Genomic DNA, 24195 nt, shown 5'->3' on the forward strand with positions numbered 1-24195 from the left:
ATATAGTATATGGCAGTGTGGAGGTGACAGCGCTGTGTGGTGTATGTACAGTATATGGCAGTTTGGAGGTGACAGCGCTGTGTGGTGTATGTACAGTATATGGCAGTGTGGAGGTGACAGCGCTGTGTGGTGTATGTACAGTGTATGCCAGTGTGGAGGTGACAGCGCTGTGTGGTGTATGTACAGTATATGCCAGTGTGGAGGTGACAGCGCTGTGCGGTGTATGTACAGTATATGGCAGTGTGGAGGTGACAGCGCTGTGTGGTGTATGTACAGTATATGGCAGTGTGGAGGTGACAGCGCTGTGTGGTGTATGTACAGTATATGGCAGTGTGGAGGTGACAGCGCTGTGTGGTGTATATATAGTATATGGCAGTGTGGAGGTGACAGCGCTGTGTGGTGTATGTACAGTATATGGCAGTGTGGAGGTGACAGCGCTGTGTGGTGTATGTACAGTATATGGCAGTGTGGAGGTGACAGCGCTGTGTGGTGTATGTACAGTATATGGTAGTGTGGAGGTGACAGCGCTGTGTGGTGTATATATAGTATATGGCAGTGTGGAGGTGACAGCGCTGTGTGGTGTATGTACAGTATATGGCAGTGTGGAGGTGACAGCGCTGTGTGGTGTATGTATAGTATATGGCAGTGTGGAGGTGACAGCGCTGTGTGGTGTATGTACAGTATATGGTAGTGTGGAGGTGACAGCGCTGTGTGGTGTATATATAGTATATGGCAGTGTGGAGGTGACAGCGCTGTGTGGTGTATGTACAGTATATGGCAGTGTGGAGGTGACAGCGCTGTGTGGTGTATGTACAGTATATGGCAGTGTGGAGGTGACAGCGCTGTGTGGTGTATGTACAGTATATGGTAGTGTGGAGGTGACAGCGCTGTGTGGTGTATATATAGTATATGGCAGTGTGGAGGTGACAGCGCTGTGTGGTGTATGTACAGTATATGGCAGTTTGGAGGTGACAGCGCTGTGTGGTGTATGTACAGTATATGGCAGTGTGGAGGTGACAGCGCTGTGTGGTGTATGTACAGTGTATGCCAGTGTGGAGGTGACAGCGCTGTGTGGTGTATGTACAGTATATGCCAGTGTGGAGGTGACAGCGCTGTGCGGTGTATGTACAGTATATGGCAGTGTGGAGGTGACAGCGCTGTGTGGTGTATGTACAGTATATGGCAGTGTGGAGGTGACAGTGCTGTGTGGTGTATGTACAGTATATGGCAGTGTGGAGGTGACAGCGCTGTGTGGTGTATGTACAGTATATGGCAGTGTGGAGGTGACAGCGCTGTGTGGTGTATGTACAGTATATGGCAGTGTGGAGGTGACAGCGCTGTGTGGTGTATGTACAGTATATGGCAGTGTGGAGGTGACAGCGCTGTGTGGTGTATATATAGTATATGGCAGTGTGGAGGTGACAGTGCTGTGTGGTGTATGTACAGTATATGGCAGTGTGGAGGTGACAGCGCTGTGTGGTGTATGTACAGTATATGGCAGTGTGGAGGTGACAGCGCTGTGTGGTGTATGTACAGTATATGGCAGTGTGGAGGTGACAGCGCTGTGTGGTGTATATATAGTATATGGCAGTGTGGAGGTGACAGCGCTGTGTGGTGTATGTACAGTATATGGCAGTGTGGAGGTGACAGCGCTGTGTGGTGTATGTACAGTATATGGCAGTGTGGAGGTGACAGCGCTGTGTGGTGTATGTACAGTATATGGTAGTGTGGAGGTGACAGCGCTGTGTGGTGTATATATAGTATATGGCAGTGTGGAGGTGACAGCGCTGTGTGGTGTATGTACAGTATATGGCAGTTTGGAGGTGACAGCGCTGTGTGGTGTATGTACAGTATATGGCAGTGTGGAGGTGACAGCGCTGTGTGGTGTATGTACAGTGTATGCCAGTGTGGAGGTGACAGCGCTGTGTGGTGTATGTACAGTATATGCCAGTGTGGAGGTGACAGCGCTGTGCGGTGTATGTACAGTATATGGCAGTGTGGAGGTGACAGCGCTGTGTGGTGTATGTACAGTATATGGCAGTGTGGAGGTGACAGCGCTGTGTGGTGTATGTACAGTATATGGCAGTGTGGAGGTGACAGCGCTGTGTGGTGTATATATAGTATATGGCAGTGTGGAGGTGACAGCGCTGTGTGGTGTATGTACAGTATATGGCAGTGTGGAGGTGACAGCGCTGTGTGGTGTATGTACAGTATATGGCAGTGTGGAGGTGACAGCGCTGTGTGGTGTATGTACAGTATATGGTAGTGTGGAGGTGACAGCGCTGTGTGGTGTATATATAGTATATGGCAGTGTGGAGGTGACAGCGCTGTGTGGTGTATGTACAGTATATGGCAGTGTGGAGGTGACAGCGCTGTGTGGTGTATGTATAGTATATGGCAGTGTGGAGGTGACAGCGCTGTGTGGTGTATGTACAGTATATGGTAGTGTGGAGGTGACAGCGCTGTGTGGTGTATATATAGTATATGGCAGTGTGGAGGTGACAGCGCTGTGTGGTGTATGTACAGTATATGGCAGTGTGGAGGTGACAGCGCTGTGTGGTGTATGTACAGTATATGGCAGTGTGGAGGTGACAGCGCTGTGTGGTGTATGTACAGTATATGGTAGTGTGGAGGTGACAGCGCTGTGTGGTGTATATATAGTATATGGCAGTGTGGAGGTGACAGCGCTGTGTGGTGTATGTACAGTATATGGCAGTTTGGAGGTGACAGCGCTGTGTGGTGTATGTACAGTATATGGCAGTGTGGAGGTGACAGCGCTGTGTGGTGTATGTACAGTGTATGCCAGTGTGGAGGTGACAGCGCTGTGTGGTGTATGTACAGTATATGCCAGTGTGGAGGTGACAGCGCTGTGCGGTGTATGTACAGTATATGGCAGTGTGGAGGTGACAGCGCTGTGTGGTGTATGTACAGTATATGGCAGTGTGGAGGTGACAGCGCTGTGTGGTGTATGTACAGTATATGGCAGTGTGGAGGTGACAGCGCTGTGTGGTGTATATATAGTATATGGCAGTGTGGAGGTGACAGCGCTGTGTGGTGTATGTACAGTATATGGCAGTGTGGAGGTGACAGCGCTGTGTGGTGTATGTACAGTATATGGCAGTGTGGAGGTGACAGCGCTGTGTGGTGTATGTACAGTATATGGTAGTGTGGAGGTGACAGCGCTGTGTGGTGTATATATAGTATATGGCAGTGTGGAGGTGACAGCGCTGTGTGGTGTATGTACAGTATATGGCAGTGTGGAGGTGACAGCGCTGTGTGGTGTATGTATAGTATATGGCAGTGTGGAGGTGACAGCGCTGTGTGGTGTATGTACAGTATATGGCAGTGTGGAGGTAACAGCGCTGTGTGGTGTATGTACAGTATATGGCAGTGTGGAGGTGACAGCGCTGTGCGGTGTATGTACAGTATATGGCAGTGTGGAGGTGACAGCGCTGTGTGGTGTATGTACAGTATATGGCAGTGTGGAGGTGACAGCGCTGTGTGGTGTATGTACAGTATATGGCAGTGTGGAGGTGACAGCGCTGTGTGGTGTATGTACAGTATATGGCAGTGTGGAGGTGACAGCGCTGTGTGGTGTATATATAGTATATGGCAGTGTGGAGGTGACAGTGCTGTGTGGTGTATGTACAGTATATGGCAGTGTGGAGGTGACAGCGCTGTGTGGTGTATGTACAGTATATGGCAGTGTGGAGGTGACAGCGCTGTGTGGTGTATGTACAGTATATGGCAGTGTGGAGGTGACAGCGCTGTGTGGTGTATATATAGTATATGGCAGTGTGGAGGTGACAGCGCTGTGTGGTGTATGTACAGTATATGGCAGTGTGGAGGTGACAGCGCTGTGTGGTGTATGTACAGTATATGGCAGTGTGGAGGTGACAGCGCTGTGTGGTGTATGTACAGTATATGGCAGTGTGGAGGTGACAGCGCTGTGTGGTGTATGTACAGTATATGGCAGTGTGGAGGTGACAGCGCTGTGTGGTGTATGTACAGTATATGGCAGTGTGGAGGTGACAGCGCTGTGTGGTGTATGTACAGTATATGGCAGTGTGGAGGTGACAGCGCTGTGTGGTGTATGTACAGTATATGGCAGTGTGGAGGTGACAGCGCTGTGTGGTGTATGTACAGTATATGGCAGTGTGGAGGTGACAGCGCTGTGTGGTGTATGTACAGTATATGGCAGTGTGGAGGTGACAGCGCTGTGTGGTGTATGTACAGTATATGGCAGTGTGGAGGTGACAGCGCTGTGTGGTGTATGTACAGTATATGGCAGTGTGGAGGTGACAGCGCTGTGTGGTGTATGTACAGTATATGGCAGTGTGGAGGTGACAGCGCTGTGCGGTGTATGTACAGTATATGGCAGTGTGGAGGAGACAGCGCTGTGTGGTGTATGTATAGTATATGGCAGTGTGGAGGTGACAGCGCTGTGCGGTGTATGTATAGTATATGGCAGTGTGGAGGTGACAGCGCTGTGCGGTGTATGTACAGTATATGGCAGTGTGGAGGTGACAGCGCTGTGTGGTGTATGTACAGTATATGGCAGTGTGGAGGAGACAGCGCTGTGTGGTGTATGTACAGTATATGGCAGTGTGGAGGTGACAGCGCTGTGTGGTGTATGTACAGTATATGGCAGTGTGGAGGTGACAGCGCTGTGTGGTGTATGTACAGTATATGGCAGTGTGAAGGTGACAGCGCTGTGTGGTGTATGTACAGTATATGGCAGTGTGGAGGAGACAGCGCTGTGTGGTGTATGTACAGTATATGGCAGTGTGGAGGAGACAGCGCTGTGTGGTGTATGTACAGTATATGGCAGTGTGGAGGTGACAGCGCTGTGCGGTGTATGTACAGTATATGGCAGTGTGGAGGTGACAGCGCTGTGTGGTGTATGTACAGTATATGGCAGTGTGGAGGTGACAGCGCTGTGTGGTGTATGTACAGTATATGGCAGTGTGGAGGTGACAGCGCTGTGCGGTGTATGTACAGTATATGGCAGTGTGGAGGTGACAGCGCTGTGCGGTGTATGTACAGTATATGGCAGTGTGGAGGTGACAGCGCTGTGTGGTGTATGTACAGTATATGGCAGTGTGGAGGTGACAGCGCTGTGTGGTGTATGTACAGTATATGGCAGTGTGGAGGAGACAGCGCTGTGTGGTGTATGTACAGTATATGGCAGTGTGGAGGTGACAGCGCTGTGTGGTGTATGTACAGTATATGGCAGTGTGGAGGAGACAGCGCTGTGTGGTGTATGTACAGTATATGGCAGTGTGGAGGTGACAGCGCTGTGTGGTGTATGTATAGTATATGGCAGTGTGGAGGTGACAGCGCTGTGTGGTGTATGTACAGTATATGGCAGTGTGGAGGTGACAGCGCTGTGCGGTGTATGTACAGTATATGGCAGTGTGGAGGTGACAGCGCTGTGCGGTGTATGTACAGTATATGGCAGTGTGGAGGTGACAGCGCTGTGTGGTGTATGTACAGTATATGGCAGTGTGGAGGAGACAGCGCTGTGTGGTGTATGTACAGTATATGGCAGTGTGGAGGTGACAGCGCTGTGTGGTGTATGTACAGTATATGGCAGTGTGGAGGTGACAGCGCTGTGTGGTGTATGTACAGTATATGGCAGTGTGGAGGTGACAGCGCTGTGTGGTGTATGTATAGTATATGGCAGTGTGGAGGTGACAGCGCTGTGTGGTGTATGTATAGTATATGGCAGTGTGGAGGTGACAGCGCTGTGTGGTGTATGTACAGTATATGGCAGTGTGGAGGTGACAGCGCTGTGTGGTGTATGTACAGTATATGGCAGTGTGGAGGAGACAGCGCTGTGTGGTGTATGTACAGTATATGGCAGTGTGGAGGTGACAGCGCTGTGTGGTGTATGTACAGTATATGGCAGTGTGGAGGTGACAGCGCTGTGTGGTGTATGTACAGTATATGGCAGTGTGGAGGTGACAGCGCTGTGTGGTGTATGTACAGTATATGGCAGTGTGGAGGTGACAGCGCTGTGTGGTGTATGTACAGTATATGGCAGTGTGGAGGTGACAGCGCTGTGTGGTGTATGTACAGTATATGGCAGTGTGGAGGTGACAGCGCTGTGTGGTGTATGTACAGTATATGGCAGTGTGGAGGTGACAGCGCTGTGTGGTGTATGTACAGTATATGGCAGTGTGGAGGTGACAGCGCTGTGTGGTGTATGTACAGTATATGGCAGTGTGGAGGTAACAGCGCTGTGTGGTGTATGTACAGTATATGGCAGTGTGGAGGTGACAGCGCTGTGTGGTGTATGTACAGTATATGGCAGTGTGGAGGAGACAGCGCTGTGTGGTGTATGTACAGTATATGGCAGTGTGGAGGTGACAGCGCTGTGTGGTGTATGTACTGCACACGGCCCTCCCTCTCTCTTTACGGCTCTTTCTCCCAGATAGCGGTGCGGGCAGGAGGAGGTGATGAAACACATGGCGGGAGCCGATAACCAGCCGTCCTCCCGTACACACTGCAAGCTGTAGACCCAAGAAGCTGGAGAAGAAGCCCCCGGACACTGTAGCCCTGAAGGCGGCGCTGTCTTGTACTTTCGTTTTTGCAGAGTTCTGAGAACGGGGCAGAGAAGCCGGCACACACCCTCCGGCCCGGGGCAGACACCCTCCGGCCCGGGGCAGACACCCTCCGGCATGGGACGCACACCCTCCGGCCCGGGGCAGACACCCTCCGGCATGGGACGCACACCCTCCGGCCCGGGGCAGACACCCTCCGGCATGGGGCGCACACCCTCCGGCCCGGGGCAGACACCCTCCGGCATGGGGCACACACCCTCCGGCCCGGGGCAGACACCCTCCGGCCCGGGGCAGACACCCTCCGGCCCGGGGCAGACACCCTCCGGCCCGGGGCAGACACCCTCCGGCCCGGGGCAGACACCCTCCGGCCCGGGGCAGACACCCTCCGGCCCGGGGCAGACACCCTCCGGCATGGGGCGCAGACTCTCCGGCATGGGGCGCACACCCTCCGGCATGGGGCACAGGCATTGTTGGGCGCTTGGAGTTGTTTTCCTCACACTTCTGCAGATTTCTTCATCGTCCAAACTGAATATCCCCAAAGTCCTCCTGCCCTTCACCCGTGGGACCAGGATAAACTTCACCTTGGAGGTCACAGAGGGCTGCTACAAATGGTGAGTGCCGGTCCTGTGTGTGTGTGTGTGTGTGTGTGTATATATATATATATATATATATATATATATATATATATATATATATATATATATATATATATATATATATATATATATATATATATATATATTAGAGCCACGGTGCCTGGCCCGTGCGTATCCGTGGAGCCACGGTGCCTGGCCCGTGCGTATCCGTGGAGCCACGGTGCCTGGCCCGTGCGTATCCGTGGAGCCACGGTGCCTGGCCCGTGCGTATCCGTGGAGCCACGGTGCCTGGCCCGTGCGTATCCGTGGAGCCACGGTGCCTGGCCTGAACATGAACTCAGAATAAACCTTTCCCATTTTAGAAATAATTTTGGTTCCTAATTGATCTTTTTGCAAAATGCCACAATATTGAGAGAGAGAATGATTTCAGGCTTTTTATTACTTTCTGCAAAGTCAGATGTTTCCATACACTGAGAGTACTATGCCTTTACACAATATAGGACAGCCCATATGATGATGTCATGTCTTTGGAAGCTTCTGATAGGTTTATTGGCAACATCTGAGTTAATTAGAGACACACCTGTGGATGTATTGTAATGCACACCTGAAACACACGGCTTCTTTGTGTAGCATCATGGGGAAAGTTGGAAGAAATCAGCCAAGAAATCAGGAGGAGAATTGTGGACTTGCACAAGTCTGGTTCCTCCTTGTGTGCAATTTCCAGATACCGGAAGGTGCCTCATTCATCTGTACAAATAATTGTACGCAAGTACAAACAAGATGGGAATGTGCAGCCATCATACCGCTCAGGAAGGAGACGGGTTCTGTGCACCAGAGATGAACATGCTTTGGTCAGACATGTGCCTATCAACCCAAGAACAAAAGCAAAAGACCTTGTGCAGATGCTGGCGGAAGCTGGTAATATTGTGGCACTATCCACAGTGAAACGACTACTGTATCCACATGGACTGAAAAGACACTCTGCCAGGAAGAAGCCATTACTCCAAAAGAAACAGAAAAAAAAAATCATTAATGTTTGCACATGCAACAGGAGCAAAAAGCTTAATTTCTGGAGTCATGTCCTGTGGTCTGACGAAACTAAAATTTAACTGTTTGGCCATAATGACCATCGTTACGTTTGCAGGAGAAAGGGAGAAGCTTTGAAGGCTAAGAACACCATCCCAACTGTGACACACGGGGGGGCAGCATCATGGTGTGGGGTTGTTTTGTTGCAGGAGGGACTGGTAGTCACAAAATAGATGGCATTATGAGGAGAGAAGATTATGTGGCAATACTGAAGCAACATCTCAAGACATCAGCCAGGAACTTACAGCTTGGGCGGAAATGGGTCTTCCTAATGGACAATGACCTGAAGCTACTGCCAAAACTGGCCACAAAGTGGCTTAAGCATAACAAAGTCAATGTTTTGGAGTGGCCATCACAAAGCCCTGATCTCAGTCCTATTGAAAATGTATGGACAAAGCTGAAAAGGCCGGAGCGAGCGGCGACCTCCAAACACGGCTCAGCTACACCAGATCTGTCAGGAGGAATCGGCCCAAATTCCACCAACTATTGTGAGAAGCTTCTGGAAGGTTCCAAAACGTTTCCCCCCCAAGTCACACAGTGTAAGGGCAATGCCACCAAATACTAATGACATGGAGGGAACGTCACTGCAGAAAGGAAGAAAAATGTCTGAAAACATTTTCGCGCTCTCTTTCGTTCCTTGATTAAAATATATAGGCAGTGTGACACCTGTGACAGGTAAACATTGTCACAACCACCGGGGGGGGTCACTCAGAAATCCCCCGCGCTGGCTACCAGTACGTCACAATCGGGGGGTAACAAGTGGGGGGGGTCACCCCTCCTTTATACCTCCCGACCGACAGAGCACGTGATGCGCTCTCTAGCGCCCCTCTTATAGTCAGGCCAATTATGGAATTGCCCGACAATAAGCAAGGAGGCCGCTATACTACTTATGCCGATTATTGAAGGGTCCCCGGTGAGAGTAGGGTATATATTCCCCCGACCTCCGCGGGCGGAATATATAATATCTTCCCGAATCTCACTGGCCTCCCCACAATAATCCTTGGCACAACTCGCTGCCACCAACCGCTTCACGGTAACTATTAGCCGAACACACAGACGTGGGATTCAAGATCGAGATAACAGAACAGCCCAGGATTAATTATATAATTTAATCGCCTAAAGCACACTAGAAACTACAATATATACAATAGGGAATCTACAGAATATACATATGTCAGAGTACAGTTACAGTCAAAGCATGGGTTACAAACAGGCATACACAGTTCCAGCAGTTACCTTGTTGCGTCTGGCCACAGGGGGGCGCTGTAGACCAGGTTTCCAGGAACTCCCACAGATGTTTCCTGCACGTGCCCCCAGCGAGAAGAACCCTGGAAAATGGCCGAAGTAGGGTTATCAACCTGGGCAGATCCAGGTCCCCTCCTACCTTAGTGACCTCACAGGGAAGCACTGCCACTCCCCCTGCATGGATCAGAATTATCCAGCAAAGGGGATATTGGCCATAACTTTGCCTGGGAGCGTCGTAGGCGGACGCCAATGCTCTCATTGTGACAGTTATGAATTTAGCTACAGAACGAGGGGACTCATGACCTGTCTACGAGTTCCCATATGGCTGATATCACGCCTGGGGTATTTCCCAAGCTCCCCCTTCCATAAAAAAGGTGTGCCAGCATCGTCCGCCTGCGCAAACACCATTTTTATGGTTGCCATATTTATCGGAGATATGGCTTGCGAGATATGAACCATTTTTTACTGGAGTCGTTCTGTCTGGCTACTTCCAAGCCTTGCTAATGAGATACAACTCTTGTTACAGGGTGACGGCAGGGAGTCATCCTGGGTCCATTGTCCTCACATCATCTCATCTCCATATCAGAGGAGATGGCTGTTGGAGGTGTAAGTGGGATGTGACACCTCCACAGATGCTGGACATTTGAGAACAAGAAGGGAGGGGGGGCACTGCCAGGGAGTGATGAGAGCAATTATGACTTCTAGTCATAATTCCTCTTCATATCCCAGGATTTACCTCACACCTCCCCCCTTTTGAGGGCGCTAGGGGGCAGCACACTCCGGTGTTCCCCCGTGCGCCCGTCCGCGACCTCTCCTTGTCGGGACAGCCCGTCTGCGTTACCGTGGTCACGGCCCCTTTTGTGGCGAATGGTGAAGTCGTATTGCTGGAGCGCAAGGCTCCATCGCAACAATCGCCCATTCGTCCCAGAGACGGTGTGCAACCAGCTGAGGGGATTGTGGTCCGTCTCCACGATGAAGTGGCGCCCGTATAGATAGGGTTGCAGACGCTGCAGGGCCCACACTATGGCCAGGCACTCCTTCTCCATTGTAGAATAGGCCACTTCCCTTGGTAACAGCTTCCTGCTCAGGTACAAGACTGGGTGCTCTTGGCTCGCAGAGTCCACCTGGCTGAGCACCGCACCGAGGCCGAAGTCACTGGCGTCGGTCTGTACTACAAACGGCCGCGTGAAGTCGGCTGCCTGTAGCACGGGCGGGCTGGACAGGGCGTCCTTTAGGGCCCGGAAGGCTGTCTCGCAGTCCATTGTCTAATCGACTGCAGAGGGCAGCTTCTTCTTGGTGAGGTCCGTCAAGGGCTTTGCCAGGCTACTATAGCATGGAACAAACCTCCTATAGTACCCAGCGGTCCCCAAGAAGGACATCACCTGCTTCTTGGTCCTGGGGGTGGGCCAGGATGCGATGGCCTCCACTTTCTCAGGCTCGGGCTTCAGCGTTCCCCCACCTACCCGGTGACCGAGGTACTGGACCTCGCTCATGGCCAGCTGACACTTTCCCGGCTTGATGGTCAAACCTGCCCGGTGGATCCGCCTGAGCACCTGTGCTAGATGCTCTAGGTGGTCCTCCCAGGTGGGACTGAAGACGGCAATGTCATCCAGGTACGCGGCCGCGTACCCTTCAAGTCCCTTGAGCAGGGTGTTGACCATCCGCTGGAAAGTGGCAGGGGCATTCCTCATCCCGAATGGCATCACCGTGGACTCGTACAGTCCAAATGGGGTAATAAAGGCTGAGCGTTCCCTGGCCTTGCGAGTCAGGGGGATCTGCCAATATCCCCGGCTCAGATCCATGATGGTCAGGTACTGAGCCCCGGCCAACTGATCGAGCAGGTCATCGATGCGTGGCATTGGGTACGCATCGGCGACCGTGACCGCATTGAGCCCCCTGTAGTCCACGCAGAACCGAGTGGTTCGGTCCTTCTTAGGGACGAGGACTACAGGCGAGGCCCAAGCGCTGTTGGATGCCTGGATCACCCCCAGCTTCAGCATCTCGTCAATCTCCTGGCGCATGTGTTGCTGCACCTCCAGGGAGACCCGATATGCTGAACGCCGGATCGGGGGATGATCCCCAGTGTCCACGTGATGGACAGCCAAGTCAGTCCTTCCGGGCTGGTTGGTAAACAACCCCCGGAAGGGGTGTAGGGTGGCCCACAGCTGGGACCGTTGGTCCTCCAAGAGCTGGTGGCCAACCTCCACATCCTCAATGGATCCGCCTGCCCTAACCTGGGCTAGCATATCCAAGAGGGTTTCCGCTTCTCCCTCCTCGGGCAGGTTGCACACGGGGAGCGCACATGCCTCCCGCTCATGATGTGCCTTCATCATGTTCACATGGAAGGGCTTCCGCCTTCCACGGGCAGGGTCCAGGGTGACCAGGTACGTTACAGGGTTGAGCTGCTGGTACACGAGGTATGGGCCTTCCCAGGCTGCCTGAAGCTTGTCCTGTGGTACGGGGACCAGTACCCACACCTTTTGACCCACTTGGTAAGTCCTCTCACAAGCGTTCTGGTCGTACCAACGCTTCTGATCGGCCTGGGCTTGAGCCATATTGTCGTGTACCAGTTGCGTCAAGGCCTGCATTTTGTCCCGGAAGCGCATGACATACTCGATAACCGACACTCCAGGGGTGGCCAAATCCCCTTCCCAAGCCTCTTTCACCAGAGCCAGGGGGCCCCGCACACGTCGCCCGTACAGGAGCTCAAACGGTGAGAATCCTGTTGAGGCCTGTGGAACCTCCCGGTAAGCAAATAACAGGTGTGGGAGATACCGCTCCCAGTCACGCCCATGGGAGTCGACCAACATCTTAAGCATCTGCTTTAAGGTGCCATTGAACCGCTCGCACAGGCCATTAGTCTGTGGATGGTACGGGCTGGCCACCAGATGTCGCACCTGGACTTGCTTACAGAGGGTCTCCATCAGCTGGGACATGAATTGGGTCCCCCGGTCAGTGAGCATTTCCTGGGGAAAACCCACTCGGGAGAAAATCTCCAGCAATGCGGTGGCCACCTTGTCAGCCCGAATGGACGACAAGGCCACTGCTTCTGGGTACCGGGTGGCATAGTCCACTACCGTCAGTATGAAGCGTTTCCCGGAGCTGCTGGGGATGGCCAGCGGGCCGACCAGATCCACAGCCACCCTCCTGAAAGGCTCATCGATGATTGGCAGAGATACTAGTGGGGCTTTGGGGTGTGGCCCCGCCTTCCCCACTCTCTGACAGGTTTCACACGAACGGCAGTAGGCAGCCACATCGGCCCCCATTTTTGGCCAGTAGAAATGCTGGTTTAACCTGGCCTTGGTCTTAGCGATCCCTAGGTGTCCGGCCATCGGAATCTCATGTGCGATCCGCAACAACTCCGTCCGGAACGGATAGGGTACCACCAACTGTCGGTCCCTGGGCCACGCCTCCGGTGAACCCTGCTGGACCGTGGCCCGGTACAGCCGTCCTTGGTCCCAGACCACTCGCTCCGGGTCCGAGTCCGAGGGAGGCTGTGCCGCCTGCTCCTTAAGAGCTTTCAGGCTGTCGTCAGCTTCTAACGCTGCCTGAAACCCCTGACTAGATGTGGCCAGAATCGACGAGACTGTCACATCTTCAGTCAGTACCCCGGGACCGGTGTCCTGGCCTCCACCTGACTCGGCTGCCACTCGGTCAGAAGGGGAAGAGCTATCGGACCTCCGGGAGGCCCCTTGGCTTCCAGCACTCCCACTGCGGGTGACAGCGGCCACAGCCGCTGCGACCGTGGGTCGTGCCTGCTCCTCCTCCGTTCCTGACCAAGTCGCCGGTTCAGGCAGACCTACCTGGCTTCCTGACACCCCGGTTGTGGGGGAACCCTGCACCGAGATCTTACCTGGGAGCACTTCCGCTCCTGGACCGGCCCCAATCTCACCTGCCTGTTCCCCCTCTGCAGCAACAGAACCCCGCTGTGAAATCTCTGGGGACCCCACATTTGCTGTGGTAGCCCCCACCCCACACACTGGTCCTCCCCCTGCAGCACCCTGCTCTCTGCTTATCCCTGCAGAGGGCAACAGATCCCAGCTCACAGGCTGGTTACTTGTAGAGGCATTGTCACACCTTTCTCTGACCCCCTCCCCTGTCACAGCTGCAGCTGAGTGTGTGTCTATGGTGTCTATGCAAGCAGAAATATCAGAGTTCACTCCCTCCTCCCTTACATCATTCATAGATAACACATTAACATTGTTAGGAGTCATGTCAGTACGGGCTGAAGGTTCAGCCCTTGGTTGGGGCCCAAACTGGGAGGTTATTTGCCCCAAATCTGTCCCAAGTAGCACGTTTGCAGGGATCCGATCAGTTACCCCCACCTCCCTCACCCCTCGCCCTGCGCCCCAGTCCACATAAATGTCAGCAACAGGCAGCGCCGGGTCAATGCCTCCAATCCCGGAGACAGCGAGGGTTTTTCCAGGGATCAAGTCTTGGGGGGACACCATCTCAGGCCGCACCAGAGTCACCTCCGAGGCGCTGTCTCGCAGTCCTATGGTCACAGACTGGCCGACGGTGACAGGTTGGAAGCTGTCCAGGGACCTACCACCACCCCCACCCACACAATACACCTTGGGCGGCCCTTGGGACGGGGACGGAGCCGGGGCCTTGGGACGCTGAGGGCACATGGCCTTGAAGTGTCCAGGTAGGTTGCACTGGTGGCACCGTCTTGGCTCTGCCACGGGCCTGGAGAGGGGAGTTGAGGGGGACACCCCCTGCAGTCTAGGGGCAGGTGGGGCAGTCGCAGAATTCATCTTACCCCCTCTCCAGGTGCTGCTGGTGGTCGCTCTCCTGGCCTCAGGGGCCCGGTTGTTGGTGTAGTCATCGGCAAGGGCAGCTGTAGCCGTGGACCCCTTTGGCTTCTGGTCTCGGATGAACTGGCGGAGATCCTCAGGGCAGTTCCACAGGAGTTGCTCCGTGATGAACAAGTCCAGGATCTCCGGTCCGGTGGAAAGCTGCAGGCCTTGGGTCCAGTGGTCGGCAGCTCGGGCAAGTGCCCGCCGGTGGTCAGCCCAGGAGTCCTTTGGTCCCTTCTGTAGGCTCCGGAACTTCTTGCGGTAGGACTCTGGAGTGAGGTTGTACTGTTGGATCAGGGCCCGCTTGATGGTGTCGTAGCCCTGATCTGCCTCAGCAGGCAAGTCCCCAAGGATATCCAGGGCCTTACCCCTTAAACGGGGGGTCAGGTATTTGGCCCACTGGTCCTTGTTCAGATGGTGCTGCAAGCAAGTCCGCTCAAAAGCAGTCAAGAAAGAGTCCAAGTCTCCATCCTTCTCCAGCACTGGGAAGTCCTCAACACGGACCTTTGGAAGTTTGGTGTCTTGAAGGTCACGTGTGGCTGATGAGGGCCGGAGCTGAGCTAGCTGCAGCTGGTGGTCACGGTCTGCCTGTTGCCGTCGCTCCGCAGCCTCACGCTCTGCCTGGCGCTCTTCACGCGCTGCCTGCCGCTCTGCCCTGCGCTCTGCCATGAGTATCTCGTAGGTATCCCGGTCTCCAGCCTGGAGAAGGGCCATAGCCATTTGAAGAAGGCTATCCGAGCCTCCCAGGCTCGGTGGAATGGCACGTGGTGATCTGCGGCCCGCTGCGGAGCCTGGTGCTTCACTGTCCATTGCAGAGCGGAGGGCTGGCATCTGGCTCGTTGAGGAACCTTGGGCGAGCTCCTCCTCATCTTGTCCAGCAGTGCCAGGTTGTGCAATGTCCTCGGCAGAACGGCTTTCTGGCGTCGAGCTCCTGGAGGGCTCGTGGACAACCTCCTCATCGTCTCTGGCCTGAGCATCGGCCATTCCTTTGGCTTTGCTCCTGGTGCTCTCAGCCATTCTTGCAGACTTTTGGTCACTGACACAGAACTGACACCTGATGCCTCCACACACCTTACAGTATCTGCACTCTGACACTCTAGTGTTGAGCTGGTCTGAAGACCCCAGCAGCCACAGCTGCTGCAGGCAGTCTTTAGTGTCTGGGAGTATGGGTCTCACACTCACACACACTATTATCTCGATCCCACCGCTATGCCACCAATATGTCACAACCACCGGGGGGGGTCACTCAGAAATCCCCCGCGCTGGCTACCAGTACGTCACAATCGGGGGGTAACAAGTGGGGGGTCACCCCTCCTTTATACCTCCCGACCGACAGAGCACGTGATGCGCTCTCTAGCGCCCCTCTTATAGTCAGGCCAATTATGGAATTGCCCGACAATAAGCAAGGAGGCCGCTATACTACTTATGCCGATTATTGAAGGGTCCCCGGTGAGAGTAGGGTATATATTCCCCCGACCTCCGCGGGCGGAATATATAATATCTTCCCGAATCTCACTGGCCTCCCCACAATAATCCTTGGCACAACTCGCTGCCACCAACCGCTTCACGGTAACTATTAGCCGAACACACAGACGTGGGATTCAAGATCGAGATAACAGAACAGCCCAGGATTAATTATATAATTTAATCGCCTAAAGCACACTAGAAACTACAATATATACAATAGGGAATCTACAGAATATACAGTTATGTCAGAGTACAGTTACAGTCAAAGCATGGGTTACAAACAGGCATACACAGTTCCAGCAGTTACCTTGTTGCGTCTGGCCACAGGGGGGCGCTGTAGACCAGGTTTCCAGGAACTCCCACAGATGTTTCCTGCACGTGCCCCCAGCGAGAAGAACCCTGGAAAATGGCCGAAGTAGGGTTATCAACCTGGGCAGATCCAGGTCCCCTCCTACCTTAGTGACCTCACAGGGAAGCACTGCCACTCCCCCTGCATGGATCAGAATTATCCAGCAAAGGGGATATTGGCCATAACTTTGCCTGGGAGCGTCGTAGGCGGACGCCAATGCTCTCATTGTGACAGTTATGAATTTAGCTACAGAACGAGGGGACTCATGACCTGTCTACGAGTTCCCATATGGCTGATATCACGCCTGGGGTATTTCCCAAGCTCCCCCTTCCATAAAAAAGGTGTGCCAGCATCGTCCGCCTGCGCAAACACCATTTTTATGGTTGCCATATTTATCGGAGATATGGCTTGCGAGATATGAACCATTTTTTACTGGAGTCGTTCTGTCTGGCTACTTCCAAGCCTTGCTAATGAGATACAACTCTTGTTACAGGGTGACGGCAGGGAGTCATCCTGGGTCCATTGTCCTCACATCATCTCATCTCCATATCAGAGGAGATGGCTGTTGGAGGTGTAAGTGGGATGTGACACCTCCACAGATGCTGGACATTTGAGAACAAGAAGGGAGGGGGGGCACTGCCAGGGAGTGATGAGAGCAATTATGACTTCTAGTCATAATTCCTCTTCATATCCCAGGATTTACCTCACAAACATCGATTGCCATTGATTGTACTCTATATTATTATTACCCTAATTGATCATTATTTTTCACTCACTAGGACGATAATGCACCTTAAAGCATCAGGGGCTAAACAACACATTTTTTTATGCTTCTCAATTTTTCCTGATCACAAAATGACTGGAAAATATGGTCTACATATGTTTGAATGTTTAGCGCAGTAATGCATTGAATTTATAGATTATAAAAATAATTTTGGTTCCTAATTGACCTAAAACTGGAAATTTTGTTCTGATTTCATGTCAGATAGTGAGAAAAACCTGCAGATGTGTCTGTATAGAGCTGAGGGAAAAACCTGCAGATGTGTCTGTATAGAGCTGAGGGAAAAACCTGCAGATGTGTCTGTATAGAGAGCAGAGGGAAAAACCTGCAGATGTCTGTATAGAGCTGAGGGAAAAACCTGCAGATGTGTCTCTATAGAGAGCGGAGGGGAAAACCTGCAGATGTGTCTGTATAGAGAGCGGAGGGGAAAACCTGCAGATGTGTCTGTATAGAGAGCGGAGGGAACAACCTGCAGATGTGTCTCTATAGAGAGCGGAGGGGAAAACCTGCAGATGTGTCTCTATAGAGAGTGGAGGGAAAACCTGCAGATGTGTCTGTATAGAGAGCGGAGGGGAAAACCTGCAGATGTGTCTGTATAGAGAGCGGAGGGGAAAACCTGCAGATGTGTCTGTATAGAGAGCGGAGGGGAAAACCTGCAGATGTGTCTGTATAGAGAGCGGAGGGAACAACCTGCAGATGTGTCTCTATAGAGAGCGGAGGGGAAAACCTGCAGATGTGTCTCTATAGAGAGTGGAGGGAAACTTCTGGTTTCAACTGTTCATGGGCCTATTGTGCCTGCCCCATGTGTGTACCAGAGCTATAGAGTCCTCCTAACCCCGTTACACGCAGCGATGTATCTAACGATAGATCGCCGGGGTCACGGATTCCGTGACGCACATCCGGCATTGTTAGCGTCGCCGTTGCGTGTGACAGCAACGAACGAGCATTAACGATGGAAAATAGTCACCTTATCGTCCATCGTTGACATGTCGTTCCTTTTTAAAAAATCAGTGATTGTTGAGATTGCAGGTTGTCGTCGTTCCCGAGGCAGCAAACATCGCTACGTGTGACACCGCTGGAACGACGAACTGCAGCTTACCTGCGGCCGCCGGCAATGCGGAAGGAAGGAGGTGGGTGGGCTGTTACGTCCCGCTAATCTCTGCCCCTCCGCTTCTATTGGGCGGCTGCTTAGTGTCGCCGTTGTGACGCCGCATAAGCCGCCCTCTTAGAAAGGAGGCAGTTCACCGGCAACAGCGACGTTGCTAGGCAGGTAGGAGTCGTCACACGGACTTAACGATATTGTGCGCCACGGGCAGCAATTTGCCCGTGACGCACAAACGATTGGAGCGGGTGCTTACATCAGCGATATCGCTAGCGATATCACCTCGTGTAACACCCCTTTAAATGTGAAAAGATGGACCAATTTCTGATCTTGTTTTGAATCATAATGTGTCAGTTTTTACAATAGTTTCATCTGTTACTTTTTTTTTTTTATTTGTAAAAAAAAAAAACCCAAACTGATAAAGGTTTCTTAAAGGGGTTGGTAAAAACGGATGTCACACATACTTGAAACGCGGATGTCTGAAACCGGCCTAAGGGCGGCTTTGCACGTTGCAACATCGCACGTGCGATGTCGGTGGGGTCAAATCGAAAGTGAGGCACATCCGGCGTCACTTTTGACATCGTAGTGTGTAAATCCTAGATGATACGATGAACGAGCGCAAAAGCGTCGTTATCGTATCATCGGTGTATTCTCCGACATTTCCATAATGTCGCTGCAGCGACAGGTACGATGTAGTTCCTTGTTCCTGCGGCAGCACACATCGCTGTGTATGAAGCCGCAGGAGCGAGGAACATCTCCTACCTGCCGCCGGCAGCTACACGGAAGGAAGGAGGTGGGCGGGATGTTTACATCCTGCTCATCTCCGCCCCTCCGCCGCTATTGGCCAACTGCCGTGTGACGTCGCTATCACGCCGCACGACCCGCCCCCTTAGGAAGGAGGCAGGTCGCCGGCCAGAGCGGCGGTCGCAGGGCAGGTGAGTGCATGTGAAGCTGGTGTAGCGATAATTTTTGCTACGCCAGCTATCACAAGATATCATACCTGGGGCGGGGACTATTGCACTCGACATCGCAGCATCGGCTTGGGATGTCTCAACGTGCAAAACCCGCCTAAGACTGACGTCACGTGCTTAGATCAGGGGCTCGGAGTTGGGTGCTCCGCCTACACTGGAATAATTCCACAGAGCTTCTGAGCTCACTGATTGGCTGCAACGCTGTATGATGACGTCACCACCACAGCCAATGCAACATACTGGGAGCATTGCTCGAGGCTCAATGGTGGACCCAGGGAAGGTAAGTACTTATACTTAATGAGGAACAACCGCTGTAAACTGCTCCGAGTAAGCGGTTATAAATGATTGTGACATAATGTGTAATTGGTGGAGGAAGGGTGAACTAGAAGGACTGGGGGCGTTTTTCAACTTGTGTAACTACGGTATGTAAACGGTGAATAATGCAGAACACTAGCATGGCGTCTGATGCTGTCCGAGTCCTCCGTGACCTGCGTTTCTGAACTATCTTCGTGTCACGTAGCCAATGTGGACATGCAGCTTAAGGCCCCTCTTGCATGTCTGTGTCATGTACATTTTCTAGCGGTTTGTCATGGAATGAAATATGGGGCCGTTCACATGTCTGTGGTGTGATTGCAAAAAATCACCGAGTTATGCCTGTTTTTTTTTTTTAATAAACAACTTAATTTCCATAAGGACAAAATACATAATAGACCGGGATGGGAGGAGCCCATGATAGCAATTAGAATGCAGCAAAGAACAAATGAGCATAAATGCTGATAATACATTTTATTTTATATAGTCAAAGTGCACAGTGAAAATTTAATAAAAATACAGTACATGAAATGTATGACAGGACAAAGAGAAAAGGAGGCTGAAAGGCTGGACAATTGTAATAAAGTGCAAATCTGCTATAAAATTGATAAAGTGACTTTGTGCATGGTCATGGCCCAAATATAATTATGTACCTCAAAACAGTAGCTGAGAGGATAATGAAACAATCCTATTAAGGTTACAGAAGTATTTATCAGCTACGTGCAGAGAGGGAATCCCCCAGAGGTCAGAAAATAGGTATATCAGATAATAGCTGACAATATGATGATAATGCAATCTTAATAAAATTATAGGGGTAACAGTGTACCCATAGATATGGATCAATACAATATCAAACATATGATAGCTGAAAAGATTAACAAGTAAGGTACGTATGATCCAAACATTGTCAGCTATACCAGACCTGAAGGGACTTCAAAGATTACCGCACCCGCGGTAAAAAACCGCGGCAAACCGCACTCGAAAACCGCATGCGGTTTGCAACGGTTTGCTGCGGTTTTACCGCGGTATTGTTCGTGGTATTACCGCGGTTTTGCCGCGTGCGGGTTGGTATGTGCTTTATTGCATTCAATGCAATAAAGCACATTGAAAAAAAAAAAAGTCATTTCATAGACAGACAGACATAGATTCCCTGTGAGCACACTGCATTTCTCACGGTCGGTAGTGAGTTCACATAACCGGCCGTGGGAAATGCCCTGGAGTTACCTCTCTGCTGTCTCGCTGCGAGGCTGCATTCAGCACTATGTGTCAGTCGCGGCTGGATACAAGCATCGCAGGACGCTGGAGCTGTGGATTACGCCGGAGCTTTGTTTCGGGAGGGGTTAATAAAAGGGTGAACGAGGATTTTTTTGTGTTTTATTTAAAATAAAGGATTTTTCGGTGTGTGTTTTTTCACTTTACTTACGGGTTGATCATGTCAGCTGTCACATAGACGCTGCCATGATCAAGCCTGGAGTTAATGGCGGTGATCCGCCGCCATTAACTCCTTACATTACCTTGATTGCCATTGCATCACGGCGGCAGGAAGAGCCGGGGACACTCCGGTACTGCCGCATATTGGATGCGACAGTCCCGGGACAGCTGCGGCTGATATTCTCGGCTGCGGGAGGGGGGGAACACATTAACCCTGCCCCTCGCTCTCCCCAGCCTGAGAATACCGGGCCGCCGCTGTGTGCTTACCTCGGCTGGAAGGTAAATATACAGCGGAGCCCGCGTGGTTTTTTTTTTTCTATATGTCCGTTATGATTTCTATGTGTGTTCTATGTGTCTGTGTCTTTGTTCTATGTCTGTGATGTCTGTCTGTGTCTGTTATCTGTGTGTGTTTACTTTCTGCTCCGCTTCCTCTTCCTGTCATAATGACATCACTTCCCTGCAAAACTGCAGGCAAGCGATGTACATTACCGCAGGTAAACCACGAAATACCGCAGGGAATAACGCAGGAAAACGCAGTGAACCGCACAGAATTTGCTGCCTGCGTTATTCCCTGCGGGATTTCACGATTACATTGCAGTCAATGGAGTGAAATCCCGCAGCGACGTGCGGAAAAGAATTGACATGCAATTGTTTTTGCTGCGGGAATCCCACACACAGGATTTTTTTTTCTCATAGGTTTTGCTGGTGATTCACTGTAGAGATGTTATGAACATTTTCTGCAGCGCAACATGCAGCAAATCCGCAGAAAATCTGCTGCAAAATCCCGTAAGTGCACACAGGGCCTTAATGTTGCCTTTCTGCCTTTTAATATAAACTTTGGTGCTCCTTTTGGCCCCCGACCCTTGGGTGGTCCCCCTTCTATATACTGTTTCAGGTCTGGTATAGCTGACAATGTTTGGATCATACTTGCCTTACTTGTTAATCTTTTCAGCTATCATATGTTTGATGTTGTATTGATCCATATCTATGGGTACACTGTTACCCCTATAATTTTATTAAGATTGCATTATCATCATATTGTCAGCTATTATCGCGGGCACTTTGCGCGGGCACCGACTGCTCCGTCCGCTCCTCCCATCTATTTCCTGCTGCTGAGCAGGATGGGAAGGAGGTGACGTCCGGTCATCTGGCCAGCGAGCGTTTGCGCAGAACGCTGGAGGAATAGGCGAAAGTGCGGTCACGAGGTTATGGGCGGCACTTGCTGATGACACTCACAGCGCCGCCCATAACCTTGTGCCCGCGCAAAGCGTCACTAGCGGTCACACGTGCACGCAGTGCACACGGCACTGCTACAGTAGCACAGCGCATGCGTGGGACCACGGGCGCCCAGGGGCGGCGTCCTGAGGTTTGAAATTCAGCGTTCGGGGGCGGTGTAAATCGGCAGGAGGACAGCAACGTACATCAGGCAGCCCGCCCCCATGGAAGATTTAAGAAATTTGCATACGAAAAGGTACAAGTTTATAAAGTATTTTATTTTTGAATAAAAGGGGCCACAAAAACTGTAGGAAGTTTCCTAGAATGCAGCCCAGGAGCTGCAGAGGGGCAAACTTTTAGGTTTATAGCTAAATTTCTGATGACAGGTTCACTTTAATAAATCCTGCTCTTGTTTGAAGTTTGCAGGCTCTAACTTATTTGCATCTTATCAAACCTGCTAAATCTGCAGGGGGTTGAATACTACTTGTAGGCACTGTATATATACCCCAGTACGGTCACTACGAAGCTCCACAATAACACAAAAAAGATGAATTGCTGCCACCACCAAACGTTTATACGCCGATTGGACACCCATTACAGACAGCGGGTGGCTTCTTTGGGTTTGCTGTTTATAAAGCAAGAAGAATGAAGCTTTTACATTTTTTATAGATATAATCCGAAAAAATAGGCAGTGTTAAAAATATACAAAAGATTTTACAAAGGGGCACAAAACAATACAATATAGACAATTACATAAAATATAAAAGGAATAATAAAAGACACTTACAAAAATTGTCACAGTAATGGCTTAGGGCCGTTTCACACATCCGGCATGTCGCTGGATTACCGGATCCGGCACACGCCAGTACAGTGTTAATACTGTACAATGGCATCGCGGCAAGCTCCGGTACATGCTGTCATGTGACCGGAGCATATGACCGGAGCTTGCCGCGATGCCATTGTACAGTATTAACACTGTACTGGCGTGTGCCGGATCCGGTAATCCAGCGAAATGCCGGATGTGTGAAACGGCCCATAAGCCTCTTAACACAACGCGTTTCCGGTACGTGAGACGTCAGTTTTCACATGTACTGGAGACACATTAAAATCACTGGGTTTGTGCACTTGTCCATGTTTTGACATGGACCGTGTGGCGCACAGGCGAAATGTCCATTTCTGCTGGCAGCACTGGTGTTACACGGACCACACACTGATGTGATCCGTGTGACATTTACGAGAGTAAACAGAGGTCACATAAAAATAAAGTATTCTTATACTTACCTGTCTTCGGCGCTGCTGTCTCTGCCTCTGCTGTTGCTTCTGGGCCTGTTCATTATGTTAATTGCATTTTCACTGCGCTCACCGCGGACCCAGAAGTAACAGCAGCAGCGGAGACAGTTAAGTATACAAGCTCATGCTATCCATGTGCTATCCGGATGTCACAAGGATAGCATACGTAGAACACATACATATGCACCTTCACCATGGACCGTGCAAAATGTTTGTGTTTTGCACAGACGTGTGAAGGAGACCTTACATGTTACATAGGTTGAATAAATCCCCCGGTCCATCTATTTTACCTTCCTCCACCAATTATGCATTTTGTCACTAAATCTTTTATAACCAATAATATTGTGTGTACTGAGGAAATCATCCAGCCCTGATATAAAGCTGTTATAGTATCTGCTATTACTACCTCTTGTGGTCGGCATTCCACAGTCTGACTGCTCTAAGGCTGTGTCCGCACTTTGCGTTTTCACCTGCGTTTCTGCTGCGTTTTGAACTGCAGCGTTTTCATGCCAAAAGGCACGTGTTTTTGATTTTCCATCAAAGTCTATGGGAAATGGGGATTTCTAGTCCGCACTTTGCAGTTCAAAACGCTGCGTTTAATTTGCATCATTTTGGGCAAAAACTCCGCGTTCAAAGAAGCAACATGTCAACTGTTTTTGCCATTTGGGCTGCGTTTTGATAACATTGAAGTCAATGAGAAGTTGTTTAAAAGCAACAAACATCAAAATTCCAGCGTTTTACCTGCTTTTTAGCTGCAGAAATCATGCGTTTATGACCTCAGAATAATGGAATGATATGTCCCTTTACACACACACACATAGTCCGACAATTAAATTAATAAAAAATTAATTTATTGTTATTTTAGCCAGAAATAGTATATAACCGCTATAATTATATTAAAGGGACTGTATCATGTTTTTTTATTTTTGTATTAAAAATAGTGATTCTGAAATCAAGTATTTTTAATACAAAATAAAAATCGTAG

General features: G+C 51.0%; 1 protein-coding gene across 1 annotated transcript in view; it reads left to right on the forward strand.

Annotated features, from left to right (window-relative positions):
- The first annotated feature begins 6453 nt into the window (after nucleotides 1–6453).
- Nucleotides 6454–24195, forward strand: part of NUP210 (nucleoporin 210) — a 315482-nt gene continuing 297740 nt past the window's right edge. Inside the window, exon 1 of the mRNA XM_075321239.1 lies at nucleotides 6454–7177. Coding sequence (XP_075177354.1) covers nucleotides 6684–7177 — 494 coding nt within the window. The 5' untranslated portion in view covers nucleotides 6454–6683. The remainder of the gene's footprint in view (nucleotides 7178–24195) is intronic.

This window comes from Anomaloglossus baeobatrachus, chromosome 8 (genome assembly GCF_048569485.1).
Source record: "Anomaloglossus baeobatrachus isolate aAnoBae1 chromosome 8, aAnoBae1.hap1, whole genome shotgun sequence".
NCBI lineage: Eukaryota > Metazoa > Chordata > Amphibia > Anura > Aromobatidae > Anomaloglossus > Anomaloglossus baeobatrachus.